Source organism: Populus trichocarpa, chromosome 1 (assembly GCF_000002775.5).
Source record: "Populus trichocarpa isolate Nisqually-1 chromosome 1, P.trichocarpa_v4.1, whole genome shotgun sequence".
In the NCBI taxonomy this organism is placed as follows: Eukaryota; Viridiplantae; Streptophyta; class Magnoliopsida; order Malpighiales; family Salicaceae; genus Populus; species Populus trichocarpa.
Window position 1 is genome coordinate 28,085,461 of NC_037285.2, and position 19,266 is coordinate 28,104,726.

The 19,266-nt window shown below is 34.0% G+C and overlaps 1 protein-coding gene across 1 annotated transcript; it reads right to left on the minus strand.

Moving 5' to 3' along the window:
* Positions 1-904: 904 nt before the first annotated feature.
* Positions 905-6,338, minus strand: LOC7480078 (nuclear transcription factor Y subunit A-1). The gene is made up of 8 exons (XM_002299903.4): positions 6,168-6,338; positions 5,334-5,611; positions 3,746-3,855; positions 3,487-3,558; positions 2,453-2,614; positions 1,672-1,789; positions 1,369-1,599; positions 905-1,250 (listed from the first exon to the last, which is right to left on the minus strand). Exons 2-7 carry the CDS (start codon positions 5,596-5,598, stop codon positions 1,385-1,387), a joined length of 942 nt encoding a protein of 313 aa, XP_002299939.2. The 5' UTR covers positions 5,599-5,611; positions 6,168-6,338; the 3' UTR covers positions 905-1,250; positions 1,369-1,384.
* Between the last annotated feature and the right edge of the window lie 12,928 nt (positions 6,339-19,266).

Sequence of the window (19,266 nt, forward strand, 5' to 3'; positions counted from 1 at the left end):
ATCAAATTTTCAAAGGAAGAAGCCACTCGGATTTATTTGCAAGTAAAACTAAAATAAAATGAGATCAATAAATTTATGAAAAAAAAGGAGAGAGACCCATCCCTCAGCACAAACGCCTAGTATTCACCTGCAGGTGCAAGAAACCTATGAAAGGGTTGGTTAGTTCCTCTGCCTCTTCTTCTGCGGATAAAAAGAGCATCCAATCCATTCTTCCCTTATAAATTGTTTTATTTATAAATAAAAAACAGAGATTCGATTTCATGCATCCTATCCCAACTCCCTGAAGGTTGAAGCATTTGAAGAGCAAGGGCTTGTTTGGTCCTGATTGTGTTTGGTGCCCGTTGTATTGATGTGTTGTGCCACTACGTTGTAAGATTAAATATATCAAATTATTTGATAATAAAATATTATGAGGTTGTAAGTAAAATCATTATAAAAAATAACTTAAATTAAACATTTTAAAAAAACTAAATGAATAGCTTAAAAGTTGAATTCTTTTTTAAGAAACTTCGTATTTATTACCACACAACGTACTACCGAGACATTCCTCTAGGCTCCGGTGATGGCACGCCTCCCAAGCTCATGAGCACATCCATGTTTACGAGTAAACCATTCATGCGCAGGAAAAGCTATTCAATGCCCCCATGATTTTGTCCTAGTTCTCTCCCTCGTTGCCCGACAATAATACAGAGCTGCCTCCAAATCTCTCCACCCCGAACATTTGGCAGAATGGCGAAGAATTTGACCCAGAAGATCAATAGGCATATCCGTGTGAAATATGACAAGCCAAACATTTTTCGAAACAATTACTAATCACTATGATGAAGATGAGGTGAATCCCAAAAGGAATCAGGAGGGAAAAGACAAGGAAATAATAACAGCCGACTCCTTAACACTGTTGAGATGGTAGGGTAAAAGAGGTAAACCCTCTGCTCACACATAAAGAAATGATCACACGAAAGTTAAGTTCAAACGCAGACCACTGGAATTACTACATTTGGGATTAATTCCTGCAAGGTAGATACACTAGTTTTTGCCATATTTACAGAAGCGACGACAAGAAGAGAGATGCAATTAGTTCAAGTCTGAAGACAGCATGAAGTCCATCACAACATATGATATGCTCCACTCACACCACCAGCATGCACCAAGTAACAAAGACCCAAAGCCAAGAATGAATTGCCTGAGAAACACCACACGCTGAAAGTTTCGCCCCCCAAGTTGGACATGGCTGATGCCTCCAGCTTTGCCTGCCAAAGAGAAACCTCCCATAAGATACAATGACAGGCAGGGAGAAAAGGGAACTTAAATGGTGTCTATATCATTTTAATCATCAAACCAATGGAGCAATGCTGAAGGGGCACGTACAACTCAAGGTGGAAATTTAATAAATGGAGACGTTCCCATTAGACACCCCATTCCCATGTGTGGTTTCCTTCTGCTGACCCAAGAAGCTGCCATCATCTGATAATGAATGATATCTTGATGAGAGTCCATTGCCATTACCATGGCAATTGGAGGAAGCGTGTGTTTGCATGTCTTGAACCATGGACTCTTTTCCTTCCTGCAGATCACCGGAGGAATCCAAATCTCCAGTACCTTCAGGGGGCAAACATTCAGAAACTGAAAAGTAAGGGGATTGTTTTCAAATATTAGCACCAGAATTAATACCTTTATCTGACGTTGGATTGGCAGCATTATGATCAAGCTTCTTTGTATTAAGGAAACGGCCTCCACAACCCCTTGCCCTTCTCATAGCATGCTGGTGTCGAGACTCATGAAGATATGGCTGTGGCAAACAACAAGAGACTTGAATCATTTAACAGGCAATTTCTAAATTTAGAATGCAAAAAATCTGTAAGTGCAAAAAATCGCCATTAATTTCAGACCATAACAATAAACAGTGAAGAATGACAGACATTTGTAAGTGCAAAAAATCTCCATTAATTACTTCGACACTCAAAGCAGTTTCATCCCACTTCATGTGAATTTGTCTATTCAAAATGCTCATTAACTCGGAGATTGTCGCTTCTTACATCCATTATATCAAAATGACACTCATTTCTCTTTCTTGACTTGCAACATTCATCAAAAATACATCTATTTAGTAAAACCAGGAAAAGCCAAATCAAATTCCCAATGTGCCTCTCCTTTCAAAAGAAGTAGAATTATCCAGGGAAAGAATTCACAATCATATATGTCCAAGTAAATTTACTACTGGGAACAACTTTAAAATCATCATCAATAAGTAAACTAGGCCTTAAATAAGTGACTGTTAGTTAGCCCAGGAAAAGGATACCGAAAATTTAACTTCTATCAACTCCATTTATGGAAGAACCACATAAAGCGACGAATTTTCAAAGAGAATTTAAGGTGGTATCTATTTATCTAAACCTAAAATTTTACCATTGGAAATACTAAATGATTTCAGCGGATGAAAAATTGATTTTACCTTTCTAACTTTTACTGCTTTCTTTTCAAGCTCTGCCTTAGCACGTGCCTGTCTTCGCCTCATAATACCATTAAACTGTTTTGCATTTACATAAACAGGTTCCTCTTCCATTTCAAGGGGCAAAGGCATCCTGGCGTGAGTCATTCCATAAAATTGAGGCACCTAGTATCACAGCAAGAAATTTCTTCTATAAATGTCTGAAAACAATAATTAAATAGAAGAACATTAATTTAATCATTTCTCATGTCATTATCAGGACCAAATAAGACAGCACTCTAGCTGGCTCTCAGACCAGACATGCAATGAAATACCCGTCGAAAGATGGTCAAACCAACAGTACTGAGAAAAAACCAGCATAAGACCATAAGTTGAACTTCAAGGTGGATTTTATCACATTAAATCCCAACTAACAGCCATGAAGTTTTGACTGGCCTGTGTCAGTTCTATATCTCAAATTTTATCCTCTTACTGTCAAACAATAAAAACAAAAACAAATAAGTCAATACACATGCACCAAAAAAAAACATTTGTCAACCTACCATAAGAAATCATTTGGTTTTCATCTGACGATGAACATGATCTTTCTTTTTTGTTTTTTCATAATTTAGTCTACAAGAAATAAACTTAATGCATAAGTGGTGGTCCAACCATGAACCATATGCTCAACAGCTGAATTGGTGAGCTGATGACTTGACCATTGATGGGTAAATGTATGTAATTGTTTGGATAATCATGAAAAACAGAGTATAGAAATCTGTTGGTCTTGGTTGTCTCATTCCTCGATCAACTTCTGTTCACGATGCCAGATCACCACTTGAATGGGAACTGGCAATGTGAACAAAAAACTGCAAATATAAATTCAATAATTAAACAGAAGAGTGTTTCTAAAATAAGAAGCAATTATAGGTATGAAACCGTGAAGTATGCCAAATGTAGTATGTAATAAGATTTGGATATGGAGCATGCCAAATGTGGTAAAACTGTCTTTCTGTTGTTAAAGTTTTACTATATCCATGGGACCATGAAGTTCATACCATAGCTTGTGGTCTGTACGAAGCAAAGATCCCACCGTACTGTGGATCTGTATATGGATGTGAAGTCAAAACCTGAAAAAGTAAGAGAACTCAGAATTCTGGGTGCATAGAAGTTGGAGCCAGGTAAGGCAAAGTCCAAGAGACATTTAGCTGCCAGTGGCAGACAACTGTGTGTGCTCACAAATGTGCACGTTGAGTGTGCACTAGAAAGACAGGTGCTCACATGCACAGAGGAAAGACAGAGAAATAGAAATCTTACAATTGAGTGGCCAACAAGTTCCATCTGGGAATTTGGTTCAAGGTGTCCGTCCATAGTAACAGTTGTTGGTGATGGGACATGATTGAGATGGTGTTGCCCAGTACCTTCATCTGGTCAAGAAAAGAAACACTGGTGAGTACTCACCAGCCAAAGTGTGAAACTTGCAACGATATCATCCATCTAAGAGAAAAGGGTACATCTGAATTTCTTGAACAAGGGGCAAACATGTCATATTAAATTTTATTGTGCTGAAGATTAAAAGTCACTAAGGCACCAGTAATCAACACAAAGCAAGCATTCTCACACATTTTTTATCAAAGTAAAAAATAAACTCAGCACGTGCATTTATATCAAAATATTATTCTCAGGTGGAGGGATTTCTAAACTGTTGCTACAATTTAATCCCTTCAGTTTTCTGCATCTGATGCAGTACATTGAGTAGAGTCACGTCTTCCTACCAGAATTTGGGCGGTGGCAGAGGTAAGGGAGTCTAGCAGAATACTACTGGCTGAGAACAAAATACAAATGGGGTCAAAGAGAAGACTACAGTAAAAGGAAGACACTGTTCCGAATCAAATTTGCAATGTGTTTGGACTTTGGACATGAAATTCAGAAAGAAACAAATTGGTATTAAAAACTTTATGCTCATAATATTTATCTAACAGCAGGAAAAGAAAAAATAGCCTTCGGATTTTTCTTTTCCTTGAGTTGTTCTCCACATCCCCACTTCCACAAAAAGACCTTTAAAACTTCAAGAAACACAACTGGGAGTATAAACCTAATGCTCCCTTGTCTAACCAACCAAAAACAAAAGACATGATATTTTAAATGTACTTGTGAGTCCTAAACTCAAAAAAAAAAAACAAAAAAAAACAAAACATTAAGGATTTATTGTTAAACAGAAAAAAATAGAGGAACAACGAAGCCTCCTAAATAAAAGATTTCTCAAAGACTTGACATTCCCTGAACTCCTGAAAGTGATGAGGAAGGTTAGATATATACAATAGCCCCGATACACTACATTCAAAATTCAAAATGATTGAAATACTTTTACATGAACTCGTGTACCAGATGCAATTTTAAGTGCATGTCCTAACTGCGGAGCTTGATTATTTTCAGGAGCTCTCCGTCATTTTGGAGCCTCCAACATCCATATTACCTTTGCAAATGAATATGATACCCAGAGTGAAATAAAAGGAGCAGTATCCTTGCAATACCGAGAAACTTTGTCCATGCTAGAATATTCCTCTTCTTCCTTTTCCGTTGTGCAAGATCGAATCTTGTTCTTTCTAGCTAAATTTCATCATTGTTTAAGAATAAAACCCTCATGTAAAAACTGTAGAGAGTAAGTAGAATATGTATGGAAAAACCAATTTGTGATGTTAACCACGAACCATTGAATGCTTGGCTGAGTAAGTTAAATTCAATGACCCATTTTAAAGACATAGAAACATCATGTTGATCACTTTCATGAAGCAAAAAGAAGCGTAATGCCTAAACAGTTAGTATAAGATAACTGTTGAGATAATAATAATATCTTCGTGCAAACATACTAGCAAAAGAAAGAGACGGTGTCAAGGATTACTACCAGATAGTGATGTTACATCGGTCTGCGTATCTTTGTTCAATATAGCTCCTTTCTGTAAGCCAGTATTAACTTTTGATTGTGTCACTGCATTCAGAAGAGAACCGTTCAGGTTCTCCACTGAAGACAACTTCGATGCAGTTTCGCCCAAAGAGGGATTGTTCCCCACTTCACGCCACCAAGGTTGGGAGTAAACGTTTGATTGGAACAGGCTCTGTCCACTGTGGTCTAAACGTCGATCTTCTTTTTCAGATTTTGCCGGCATCATTCACGTCGTCCTCCTAGAAAAGATTCAGAAATCCTAATTTCTCAATAATTTATTCAAAATAAAACTTTATATATATAACACTTCTATGCAAAATCCAATCTCCTTTGAATTTCTCATCATCGCAGCCACCGCCAAAAAAATAAACGGAGTGTCACGGAAAATAAAGAGCTTCGTTTCAAGCTTAACCAAAAACAAAGTTTATTCAAAATTCAATAGCTTCAATACCAAACTCACTTATATAGACCTAAAAACAGCAAATTTTAGCTCAATTACGGTATGATTCTCATCAAGAAATCCTAAATCCACTCCATCCTTTAAGTTTCACAGCAAAAAGCAATCAAATCAAGCCAAGCCAAAGTCCAGTTCTAACTACCCTTTCTATTTGAAGAACCAAAGATAAAAAAAATTTCCAATTTTCTCCTTTCCCACAAGTTTTCTAGCAGCCCAAAAACAGAAATTCCCCTAAGAACATGACCTTATCATGAAAAACACAGATTAAAGACTCAATTAAAAGCCCACAACTAAGTATAGATCCAAGCATGGGGAGAGATGAAGAGAGAATTGCTTACTGTGAAATTAGAAACACTAAAGAAGCTTGGATTTTTGGAGAATCTATAGGGAAGTCATTGATTTTGTTTCATCTTTGTTAAATTTTTCTGTGTGTAAGGTAAACCCCAACAGAGAGACAGTGGCATTTTGATGAAGAGGAATATATATTATAGAAATTAGTGTTTTGGATATTTCAGAAATAATAAAAATTCATTTCTTTATTATTATTATTATTTCCATTTACAGTTCACGGAAAGGTCGTTTTCTTTGTCTGTTCTTTAGAAGAAAATGATAAATTTAAGGACACGAGGTATCTCAACTTTCTGGTATGACAAAACCACCCTTGGGTCAATTCAGATCTCCTTGTCTCTTTCTTTTACTTCCGTTCTTGTCTTCGATTACAAATCAGTGAAAATTATGTTCTACCATGTATATTATAATTTTTTTAGAAAACTAAAATGGGTAGTAGATTTAGACCAGGTTTGTTTACGATTACATGCCATGTTTTTCAAAAAAAAATCTCAATTTTTTTTTAAATTATTTTTTTAATATTATTTTTTTATGTATTAATATTAAAAATAATTTTTTTAAAATAAATAAATATTATTTTGATGTATTTTTAAGTAAAAATAACTTTAAAAAATAATCATATTATAATATTAAATACTATCTTATTCTAACTTTTTTACTGTTGTTTTAGATTTATTACAATTGCGCATCAGAATAATAAAATTATAATTTTACTCTTGACAACAAAACACAAATGGTCTTAGCAGCGAAGTAAAGTGGTATTTTTGTTGTTTTTACAGTAAAATGAATAATATACTTTTAGAGACAGAAATTGGCTAACTAGTGGGCAGGGTCTTTTACAACTTTTTCGTTTTAATTCCACGGTAAAATGAATAAAATATCTTTGCATTGAAATTGTTTTTTCCTTGCATCAATGAGTTTTTTTGGTCTTTTCCTCTTGTTTTTTTTAATAATTATCAAATCTGATCAGGGACAATTTAATATTTAGATATATATATATATATATATATAAAATATTAATTAATTTAAAAATATTGGTTGCAAGTGAAATTCACGCAAACACGCGTGGGTACTCTGCACTTTTTGGATGGTGTGTACAACATCATTCTTGTGGCCAAACTCTAGCTTTCACGATGGTATTTTAATCCTCATGGTGTCACCTTCATTCCTGGACAGCACGTGTTGCAAACAAATATCGGGTTTTGAGTCGGTGACCTTTTTTTTCTTTTTTTCCTCTCTCCTCCTCGGTTTCGTAGCTTTTCTTTGAACATTTTCAAAGCAGCGTTTTGGTTTCTTTTTTTTTATTGCTATTTTTTTTATTTTAAATAATCCATAGATTAGGAATTTTCTTTCGATTTAACCCTCCTTTGAATTTTTTTACCTTTCAGATTTGATTCACATTCTTTTTATTGTTAATTATTTTAATCATTTTCTTAATTAAATTATTTTTTTAATGGCATCCCTCAATATTTTAATTTATTTTATTTTATGTCAGATTTAATTCTTAAATTTTTTTACTGATATTTATATTGTTTTTAATTCTTTTTTATTGGAACTTTCTTTTTTGATTTCATTCATTGATATTTTATTAATCATGATTTTGTTCAGATCACGATTTGAAAGATTGGATCAGGTTGGTTTAGATCTTTTTTTTTCATGTCTCTTTTCTTACAGTTGATTTTTTCTTATTTCATTGTTCCATGGAATTGTCCCAATCTTATATGTCAGGCAACAAGTTTCGCGTGTTAATCTAACTTGACCCAATCCAATATTGTTTTATGTATTTGTTTGTTGTTGCTGCTTGTTTTTTATCGTGTCATCAAATTAATCAAGACTTAACCCAACTTCCAAATTTCTTTTACTTCTTTAAAAACGCTACTGTCACCTAGATATATTTTTTCCTACTTAAAAAAAATTGATCTGGCCCGCAAAATGGTGCAAAAGAAAACATGAAAAGAAACAAAGATAAGCAACTATAGTGTTTTATGATTTATAATTATTAGATAAGTTGCTCACGCTATACTGCAAGCTACCTTTTAACATGCAAGAAAAGTTTCATTGAAATATTCATTAAGCGTAGATCAGGAAAAAAAAAACATGTAGATGTTGTTAACACATTTTTTAGTAGAAAGAAAATTTTAATTTTTTTCAAAATACACTCATTTTTGTTTTTTAAATATTAAGATAACTACATATTGGATAGTTCTAGGTTCACCCATCAAATACACATTCAGGTCATAGACCTAATGTTGTTCACTTACTATGTTTTCTTTTTAAAAATATCTTTTATTTAATTACATGATAATAGAGATATACGGTCATAAAAAATCATGGAATATTTTTTCTCAAAAAAAAACAAACAAACATGACGGGCTATACAAAAATAACACTTGCCAAAATTAAAAAGAAAAAACAATTATAATCTTATTGGAAAATAAACTAAAAATGTAATGGTATTTCAAAAAATAATAACCCAAATATATGTTTAATTAAAATAACAAAGTAATATATAGTGTGTGTGCACGCGCGCTTTATTTAGTTATATAATTTCTAATTAAATAAAAAAAAAGTAAGAAAAAGCCAAGTGTGCGGGCTAGGAGGCCTAGCACCTATGGCCAATATAAAATCAAGCCCAACGTATGGACTTAGCAACCAAACCTAAGCACCTGGGTCTAATTTTTTTTATTATGTAAATCGGTAGACAATGCTTTGTTTGTCCATTTGTTTAAAAAAATAGAAAAGAAATAGATGACACATTGTCTACCATCTAGAATTCAACAACCATAAAGGTGCTCAAAATATCAAAGGGTGTTATTTTTTCCTAAAACATTCACTTTTCAACCAATTTTCACCTAAAAGCACCACTAGAACCTCCCAAAACCAATTAATCAACCCAAGAAACCCTAAAAAAAGTTCAAGAAAAATTTCTCTCTCTAGCCCGGTATATTTGTTTCAGGCAATATGATGGTTTAAAAGACCTCAATGAGATTTTCCTTGTCAAATAGAACTTGTTGACACTAGGATCGACCTTTTTTGTTGTTGGAATGTGACCAAACTTTCTCTCCCCTTCGCTATAATCTAATGACTTTCTCCCCTCTCTTAAATATAAGGACTAGAATTTGAATAAAATGAAGTCTTGGATTAAAGTATATAATGTCCAAACTAAAGGGACCAAAAATGAATCTAGACAAAAATTTTAATCTTAAAGGCATCAAAACCTAAAAAATTAAAAAAAAAGGTTGCCATTTCACAAAGAGTTTAATTATGGTCCCTTTATTTTTAATTATTCATAAACAACAAAATTGGATTATATTTTATAAAATCAAGAACCAAACCAATGGTAGAATGCATTTTTAGGCTCTGATAACCGGAAAGAAAGCAACATGAACCAAATAATCAAGCTGAATCACCAATCAATAGAATGCGGAAGGATAAAATTAAAAGAGAAAAAAAACTCGATGGATAAACTTTTAAAAAAAGAGTAAATAAAGGACCAAAAAAGAAAAAAATAGTTTTTTTAATAAAGAGTTGCCATTTCGTCTCACTTTTAATTTTGATTCCCTTACTTTTAATCCTTTGCAAACAATGAACCTGGATTCTTCTTTGCAAAATAAAAAAACCAAATCAATACCATGATTTTTTTACAGCCATAAAAATCTAAAAATAGTAACACCAAATAAATCACGTTCATTCATGACTCAACACCATGTGGAAGAATGAAATTGAAAAGGAAAAATTGATGACTGAAGTAAAGAAAAAATAAAAAATGTTTTGGGAATTCATAGTGTTTTCATTAAAAAATTTACAATGTTTCAATAATGAATGAAACAATGATCTCTTTTAAGTTTTGTTAATGTGGTAATCCATGCATATTCATTTTCTAACACTATAGTGTAGCATAGTTGTAGTTACCATTATTTATGTAAAAGAATTAAGGGCTCCATTTAGAATTTGCATACAAGTCTAATATTATGAGATTTTAATATAAAGGATGGGATAGAAATGTTATAATTAATCTTTTTTCAATTTTAATTTTAATTTTAAGTGGTTGGTTTAATGATTAAGAACATAGATTTTTTTTTATTCAAATTTTAAGACCAATAGTGATGAAATTCAATTCTATCTCATAGGCTTGAAGGCCATGTCGAGGTCTGGGATAAGATTGTTAATCTCTTAAATCTGGTTCATCTTTTCTTGGCGAAATGGTTGATGGATCATACTCGACACCTACAAATGGTCCCCTCCTTCGAGTTCAGGAACTCTCCGATGATTAAGGCAGTATTATATAAGAGAAAGAGCAATCCTTTTTTAAAAGAAAGCCCCCCCCCACACATGTCATTCATAGTAGAGGAAACCAAACTTCACGAGCAGAGGTTACATTCGTTCCTTTTATAACCCCTGAGGTCTTATCCTTCATGGAAGGGGAAAATGTTCACATATCAACAAAATATCTTTGTTTTGTAAGAATAAAATATCTTTGATTTATGGTCTCACCAAAGAGCCCAAAAATCTTTTGGAGTTAAAATGAGCACAAGCTTAGTGTGGCCCACTGACGCCTGGAGCTCAACATTTGGCTGAGCTTAGAGATGATAGGTTTGACATCTCTTCATACCCATATAAATATGGGTTTAGCACTTGGCTGAGCCTAGGAAAAATAGGTTTAGCATTTCACAAAATTCATAAACACATGGACTCAACACTTTGATGAGCTCAAAGATGATAGGTCATAACCCCCTTTATGGTTATCCTTTTGAAGGGTTGTTCCAGATAAAAAATAATAAATATTGATCCATCAATATCCCCTAGATCTTTGGGTATTATGCGGAAAGATTTTGAAAAGTCTCTGATGGTAGTAAATGAGACCCTTTTGTCTTCTCATAAGATTTTATGCGTCTCTCATAGGGATTTTTAAGTCCAGATGGCTTCTTTTTTTAGGGGGTTTGTCTTCAGGGAATGAAATGACACCTAACTTTCAATGTAGTATTTGAGTAGTCTTCTTGATATTTATAATGACACGAAAGGTTCTTTATTTGATGGTAGGGATGGAGGGATATTTTCTTTATAACCCTAGTTGTTCTTGCTTCACCAATCAATAGAATGCGGAAGGATAAAATTAAAAGAGAAAAAAAGCTCGATGGACAAACTTTTAAAAAAAGAGTAAATAAAGGACCAAAAAAGAAAAAAATAGTTTTTTTAATAAAGAGTTGCCATTTCGTCTCACTTTTAATTTTGATTCCCTTACTTTTAATCCTTTGCAAACAATGAACCTGGATTCTTCTTTGCAAAATAAAAAAACCAAATCAATACCATGATTTTTTTACAGCCATAAAAATCTAAAAATAGTAACACCAAATAAATCACGTTCATTCATGACTCAACACCATGTGGAAGAATGAAATTGAAAAGGAAAAATTGATGACTGAAGTAAAGAAAAAATAAAAAATGTTTTGGGAATTCATAGTGTTTTCATTAAAAAATTTACAATGTTTCAATAATGAATGAAACAATGATCTCTTTTAAGTTTTGTTAATGTGGTAATCCATGCATATTCATTTTCTAACACTATAGTGTAGCATAGTTGTAGTTACCATTATTTATGTAAAAGAATTAAGGGCTCCATTTAGAATTTGCATACAAGTCTAATATTATGAGATTTTAATATAAAGGATGGGATAGAAATGTTATAATTAATCTTTTTTCAATTTTAATTTTAATTTTAAGTGGTTGGTTTAATGATTAAGAACATAGATTTTTTTTAATTCAAATTTTAAGACCAATAGTGATGAAATTCAATTCTATCTCATAGGCTTGAAGGCCATGTCGAGGTCTGGGATAAGATTGTTAATCTCTTAAATCTGGTTCATCTTTTCTTGGCGAAATGGTTGATGGATCATACTCGACACCTACAAATGGTCCCCTCCTTCGAGTTCAGGAACTCTCCGATGATTAAGGCAGTATTATATAAGAGAAAGAGCAATCCTTTTTTAAAAGAAAGCCCCCCCCCACACATGTCATTCATAGTAGAGGAAACCAAACTTCACGAGCAGAGGTTACATTCGTTCCTTTTATAACCCCTGAGGTCTTATCCTTCATGGAAGGGGAAAATGTTCACATATCAACAAAATATCTTTGTTTTGTAAGAATAAAATATCTTTGATTTATGGTCTCACCAAAGAGCCCAAAAATCTTTTGGAGTTAAAATGAGCACAAGCTTAGTGTGGCCCACTGACGCCTGGAGCTCAACATTTGGCTGAGCTTAGAGATGATAGGTTTGACATCTCTTCATACCCATATAAATATGGGTTTAGCACTTGGCTGAGCCTAGGAAAAATAGGTTTAGCATTTCACAAAATTCATAAACACATGGACTCAACACTTTGATGAGCTCAAAGATGATAGGTCATAACCCCCTTTATGGTTATCCTTTTGAAAGGTTGTTCCAGACAAAAAATAATAAATATTGATCCATCAATATCCCCTAGATCTTTGGGTATTATGCGGAAAGATTTTGAAAAGTCTCTGATGGTAGTAAATGAGACCCTTTTGTCTTCTCATAAGATTTTATGCGTCTCTCATAGGGATTTTTAAGTCCAGATGGCTTCTTTTTTTAGGGGGTTTGTCTTCAGGGAATGAAATGACACCTAACTTTCAATGTAGTATTTGAGTAGTCTTCTTGATATTTATAATGACACGAAAGGTTCTTTATTTGATGGTAGGGATGGAGGGATATTTTCTTTATAACCCTAGTTGTTCTTGCTTTTACATTTCTTTCATTTTTACTTAGTGATTTTTGAAGAAAAACCACTCTTCATAAAGATCTTAAGTCACCTCCCCTTTAATCGAAGAAAATTCACACACAAACATTCTCAAGACCTTTTCCATATATATTGTTTTAATCATAACAAAATGGATCATAGAAATATCAGGTTTGTCTAAAAAAAGAAGTGTTTTAGTCCCTAACGAGGAGTTCCAGTTTCAACCAAAAATTGAAAGAAGTAACGGGAGACATGGGTTCTTCAGACTGGGACCTAGGGTGAGAGCGGGTGCCATATTGGTGGCTTTTTTTTATGGTGAGGAGTGGAGAAGGTACCCTCGTATAAGTTCATATTCTGCCCCTTCCAGAGATTTTCAAGAGAGATGAGGGTCTCCTCAAACTCCTAAAGATGATGTCCCCAACAACATTTTTACCTCGGGCATGGAATTCGTGACTCGTAACCAACCTAGCGAGTATATATAGCCCAAGTGCCTTACTTTGATGAACGCATCAACCGATTGACCTTAAGCACCTCTCATGATTATTTTGAAATTCTTGCCCTCATTAGCATATATGCAATGAGATACTCTTTCCCTTTACCAAGGATTCATGAGGGATATGTTCAGCTACTGCAAGCTGGGTCTAGGCTAGTTAGATCCTAATGGGTGGACAATCGTGTCCTCTTTTGAAATTTTTTGCAGAATGGTTATGCTCGAACCCACAGTAAATGTTCCCAAAAGTTGCTACCAACTAGTCGTCGACACTAATGGTGGCAACGCCATGTGTTGGTTTTTTACCTTTGTTAATAGGAGCAATAACGTTATGAAGAACATGTTGGCTGGGAAGCCAACATCTGTTAAGAAGTGGAGGGGAAGATGGCTCATCATAAGATAAATTAAGACAATCAATTGTCAAGAAGGATTGCAATTAATTTGGGGTTGTTCCCACTATTAGAGGGTCCCCCTCACGAAGTAAACAACAAGTCTCGTCTAAGCTCAGATGAGAAGAAGAACTATGTTATGCTGGGTTTGACCCACGCTGATTATAAAGTCGATAAAATGGTCAAGGGATATTACCAGTCTGTTTTGCAAGGTATAAAGTCATCAAGTCATTTTCTTTTGTTTTTGCCTCATTTCAAAATCTAACCTCCCTTTATCCCTACAAGGTTAATAGCTGAAGGAGGATGAGATGCGTCATGGGATCCTCCTATAAAGAGTTTACTCGAGGGGACTTTATCTCGTGCCACTGGTTGAGGCAAAGGTAAAGAGAGGAGGGGAGACTTCCCCATCTTCATTAGGGAACTCCTTACTCTTGAGGGCCCTACTCTATAGAGACAACAGTAAAGGTTATAGCCCTTGCTGAAGCTAAATGTCGTGATCTTCCCTTATATAGAGAAAAAATAAACATGACTCTCCATACAATGATTACTGGTGCCGCCATCCACTTCAAGAAGAGAAAAATCTCTACCCATTGGCAACTCATGCTCCACTCCTACTAGTAGAGGCTCTTACATATGTGTTCTCTTTGCCTTAACTTCCTACATTACCAACCGAAACCTTTACCAGAGTTGGCACCAAAGAGTTCAAGGATGTTTTCTCTAACTTGGCTCTAGTTTGTAATTCGTTCAATTTTTCAACCCTGACAGATAAGGAGAGGCAACTTATAGAGGATATAGTTGTAGGGAGAATGGACCTCAGGAAGCCTGGCTTCGAGGTGATGAGAACACTAGAGAGAATCCTCACCATCCCATCAGATATCATAGCGATGTCTGATGAAATCTTTCATTGTCATTTGGTTTTAACTAGCCAAATGGCTTTTAATGTAAGGAAAAATAAACTCTTGTTTCTTTTTGCTTTGGTTTGATGATAACCTCTTTTAACATATACCCTTGATGACCCTTTATGATGTGAGCCCACTCCTAAAGGCGTTGAGCTACCAAAAGAGGTTATATGAGGACAGTCACGGTTGTGAACATGGAAAATCAAGCTACGTTCGAATGGCTGCAAGGGAAAAAGGTCGTCGTGGAGATTGAATTATGAAGCGTTGAGATGGTTTATACCACACTAAAGAACCAAGAATAAGACCTTACTCTTGAGTTGAGTTTCAGGAAAAAAAAATGCTCAAGGCCTCTTACAACCAGGTGGTTCCCCTAAGGTAAGAGCTCTTTAAAGCTAAGGCCTCCCAAGTTAGTCTGCAAGATGACCTTATTGCCACACGAGCTGAGCTTGTTTTGCCGATAGAGGTGTTCACGGTTTGGTCCAATCTGATTTGGGCCTAAAATCCCAATTGAATTGAGAGATGAAATTTTCTAAGAAAGTAAACTGAAATGAATTGAAAACCAGTTCAAATAGATCAACAAAGATAGGTTTTTTGGGATGAAACTAGAAAATCTAATCATAACAGCAAGCAAACAAAAAAAAAGGTGAAAAAAATTTATTGAACAAATTATTTACTGAACTCTCTCAAGGTCCTTGCTGGAGTATGCAAAGGAAAATATATCGAACAAGAAAATTATGCAAGTTGCAAGAGACTACCAGTGGTAGTGGCACGCAGTGAATGCATCAACCTTTTCAAAAGTACAATTATGGTTAGTGTAGATGAATGAGGGAGAACACTTTTAATCTTAATCTAGAAAACATCCACTTCTAACAAATGTACTAGAAAAGTGGAGTGGATTATACATTGGCTCATCATGGCTTCTGTTATGTAGATTATACACTTTAAATGATGAAGTATAATAAATGAAAGCAATAATTGTAAAACAAAAACAAAAGGCATTTAAGAACCAAAAGAAAAACTAAACACCTAAACCAAAAGAAAAACTTTCAAGTCATAATTATTGGCTTACTACCTTCGGTTGCTAAAAACCTCAGATATACCCTTGAATAACATATTCATTGATAGCTTAATTGATGATGGATTAAATGGGTTGATAAATTTCCAAGATTGAGCCATGTATGGGTCTTCTTTATTGGTTTTTCTCTCTCTTGGAAGGACCTCTAATGGCTTCAGCATAAATATTGGTCCGATATAACAACTCATGATTATATTGGACCCATAAAGCCAAATAGCAAATAGATAAATTCATATGGTCTTTAGATTCTACATATAAAAGTGGGTTTTTGATGAAAATAAAGAAGGAAAGAGAAGGAAAGGGGAGAAAACAGATTAAGACGTTGTATCAAAAGAGGGAGAACGAGAGGGGAAAGATGGAAAATGAAGTAATTTGTAATAGAGAAATTTGAGATAGTAGTCAGAGAGAAAGATAGAATGAGATGATTATTGTTTTTAGTGGGAAAGTAGGGGAATTTTTAAGGCTAGGGAACTTAAGTTAGGTTACTTTTCTACTTATACCTTTTTTTTCTTAAGTAGGTTTAAGCCTTTAAGGCATAATGGATCCGGTTCGGTTACCCGGTTTTAGTTTCTAAAACCACAACCAAACCAGATTAAGTGAGTTTTATGATTTTTAAATCAGTTTTTTCTCTTAGTTCGGTGTTTTCAGTTAATTTTTATTAGTTTTAATAGTTTAATTGATTGGTAGGTTTTTTTAACACCCCTAGCTACTAGAGAAGAAAAATGGCATTTTCAAGTGAAGTTGGAAGTCCTAAAGGATTCTCGTAAGAAGTTTTAAGAAATTTTCAAGGGTTTAGCAGCTTTGATTGAGACGATGAGAGACAAGATTTTCCCAGCCATCTCCAACCTATACTTCTTCGATCTCTTAAGAGGAATACAAGTGGATTTCAATGCAACCTTCCATCTGTTCCTTAACCATGATTTCACATATGTATTCTCACTCAGGGTCATTTCAGCCTAATGAGAGGCGTATTGGATTCTTAAATCCCTCTACACACACACACACACACACACACACACACACACACACACATTTTCTTTTATGTACATCATTTCTTTTATAATATAATTATCTTATCTTCATTTTTTTCCATGAGCTTAAAGTCCTTGTTTAGAGTCCTTGTCTAGATCCAATGCATATATTTAGTTAAACATTTATATGTCCAACACCTATATTTAAGAGATCATTTTCGGGTCCAACGCTCATTCTTAGAAGATTGTTTATGGTTCCAATGCTCATGTTTAGTTAAACATTTATGGGCCCAATGTCCATACTTAGGAGATCATTTCTAGATGGTTCTACCTTCTGGGAATCGATAAGGAATATCATTTGTAGGCATTTGCTTATTGTTGATGCAATGTCTATCTCATCCTTGGAGAAAAGTGTGATCGCATTAGGGAAAACATGTTAATCTCTTCCCAAGGTAAAATGTGTCATAGCACTAGAGAGATGTTCATTACTTCCAAAGTAAATGTGTTATCGCACTAGGAATAGTAAATTCATCCCATCTTTGGAAGATTTGAGAGGCTTGCATCATGGGGAGACTGTATCCATCCCTATTGCTGATACAATGTCTATCACATTAGGAATCAATCACTTCCAAGATAAAATATGTCGTAGTACTAGGGAGATGTTCATTACTCTCAAAATAAATATTTCATCGCACCAGAGAGAGTAAATTCATCCTATTTTTGGAAGATTTGTGACCTGAAAAGTACAAAGCATTTGTGTTTTTGAACAATATAATTCATATACAAGAAATTTAAATTTCTAGTCATTGACCATAATACATTTCTATCATGTTTTAAGGTGTAGCCTTCCAGAAAAACATGTCATTCACAGTAGAGAAAAAATGAACTTAGCGAGTGGAGATTACATTGGCTTCTTTTATAGCCCCTAAGGTCTCGTCCTACATGGAAAGAGAAATGATTCACATATCAGAAAAATATATTTGACTTATGGTCTCACTAAAGAGCCCAAGATTTATTTGAAGTTAAAGCGAGCACAGGCCCAACGCGACCCATTAACGCTTGAAGCTCAGCACTTGACTGAACTCAGAAATGATAGGTCTAGTATATCATTAGACGCATATACTTCTGAGCTCAACACTTGACTAAGTCCAGAGATGATAGCTCATAACCCCATTTATAGTCATCCTGTTGAAGGGCTGTTGCAAGAAAAAAAAACATTAATCCATTATATAGTTAATTTTTTTAAAAAAAATTAAATATGCCAAAATAATGTATAAAGTGTAGTTTTAGAAAAAGAATGATTTTTAATTAACATATAAATCAATTCAAAAAATTATTTATCATCGAACCAAATAAAAAATCTCTTTTATTTGTGTAGCATTCTCAGCGTTAAATTAATTAAAAAAAATTTCTCTTTTATATTTATTCCAATTGAAATCTACATTCATTTTGTATTATTTTTTTGTCTTGGAAAATTAATAAGATTTAACTTAATTTATATTGGAAGCTTCTTCCAACTGGGTCGAGCTTTTAAAAAAGAGTACCTGAAATCAGCTGAAAGTACATACACTTCATTTCCTTTGGTCCAGAAAGAAAGGAAAACAAGTACCGTAGCTGAAATCGAACCAAGTAGCAGCAGATCGGTTATTTATCGAATCCCAAAAGAAAACATGCAACGCGGTTGGAGGACATGTGGAGTTCGTGCAATTTTTTATTTTTATTTTTTGTTCAATTAAGGAAAAAACAAACGAAAAGAAAGAAAAACAAGTTTAATGTCCAAGTTGAGTAGTTACACATCATGACCAGGTTGTCCCATAGCCATAGGTAAGTGAGAGGGGCATTATTCTCACTTTTTCTTGCAGAAGTTGTGGAGTTCCCTTTACCTTTTAGAAACGCTTGACTACTAAGTTTAATCTTTAACAACCATTTGATAGAAGTTTTTAGTTGATAAGTTACTATCCAACTAGCAATCGAGTGGGTCTGGTCAGCACTTTTTGTACATCTTTTGGGTGTTTGCAAATCCAATAGCATTATACCAAGCTCCTTCATCCCTAGGATTTTCTCTGTCATGACTCTATGTGTTTTATATTATTTTTTTTAAGCTTTCAAACGAGATTATAGCGGTAATTTCTAATCTCGACTCTTAATTAATTAAAAGATGGTTTAATATTGTGATAATTTCTTATTTTTGTTTAATTATATAGAAAAATCATAAGTAGTTGTTATTTTTTATATCTAGCCTTACAAATAATTGTGTTTTAAATCTTGATTTTATAAAAGTTAAAATAATTTATTAAGATATATTTTTTATTTATTTTACATATAAAAATTTATTTTATAACAATTTTAACTGTATATATTTTTTAAAACCCATTTTTTTAAAACTACAATTAAAAATATTTTATCTAGATTACCTTTGAGAGTTCATGGTCTTGTACCTTCAATCAAGTCTCTAGTGGGCGTAGACGAACCAACCCTATTTGGGGTTAAAATTAGCAAACGTAGGGAGC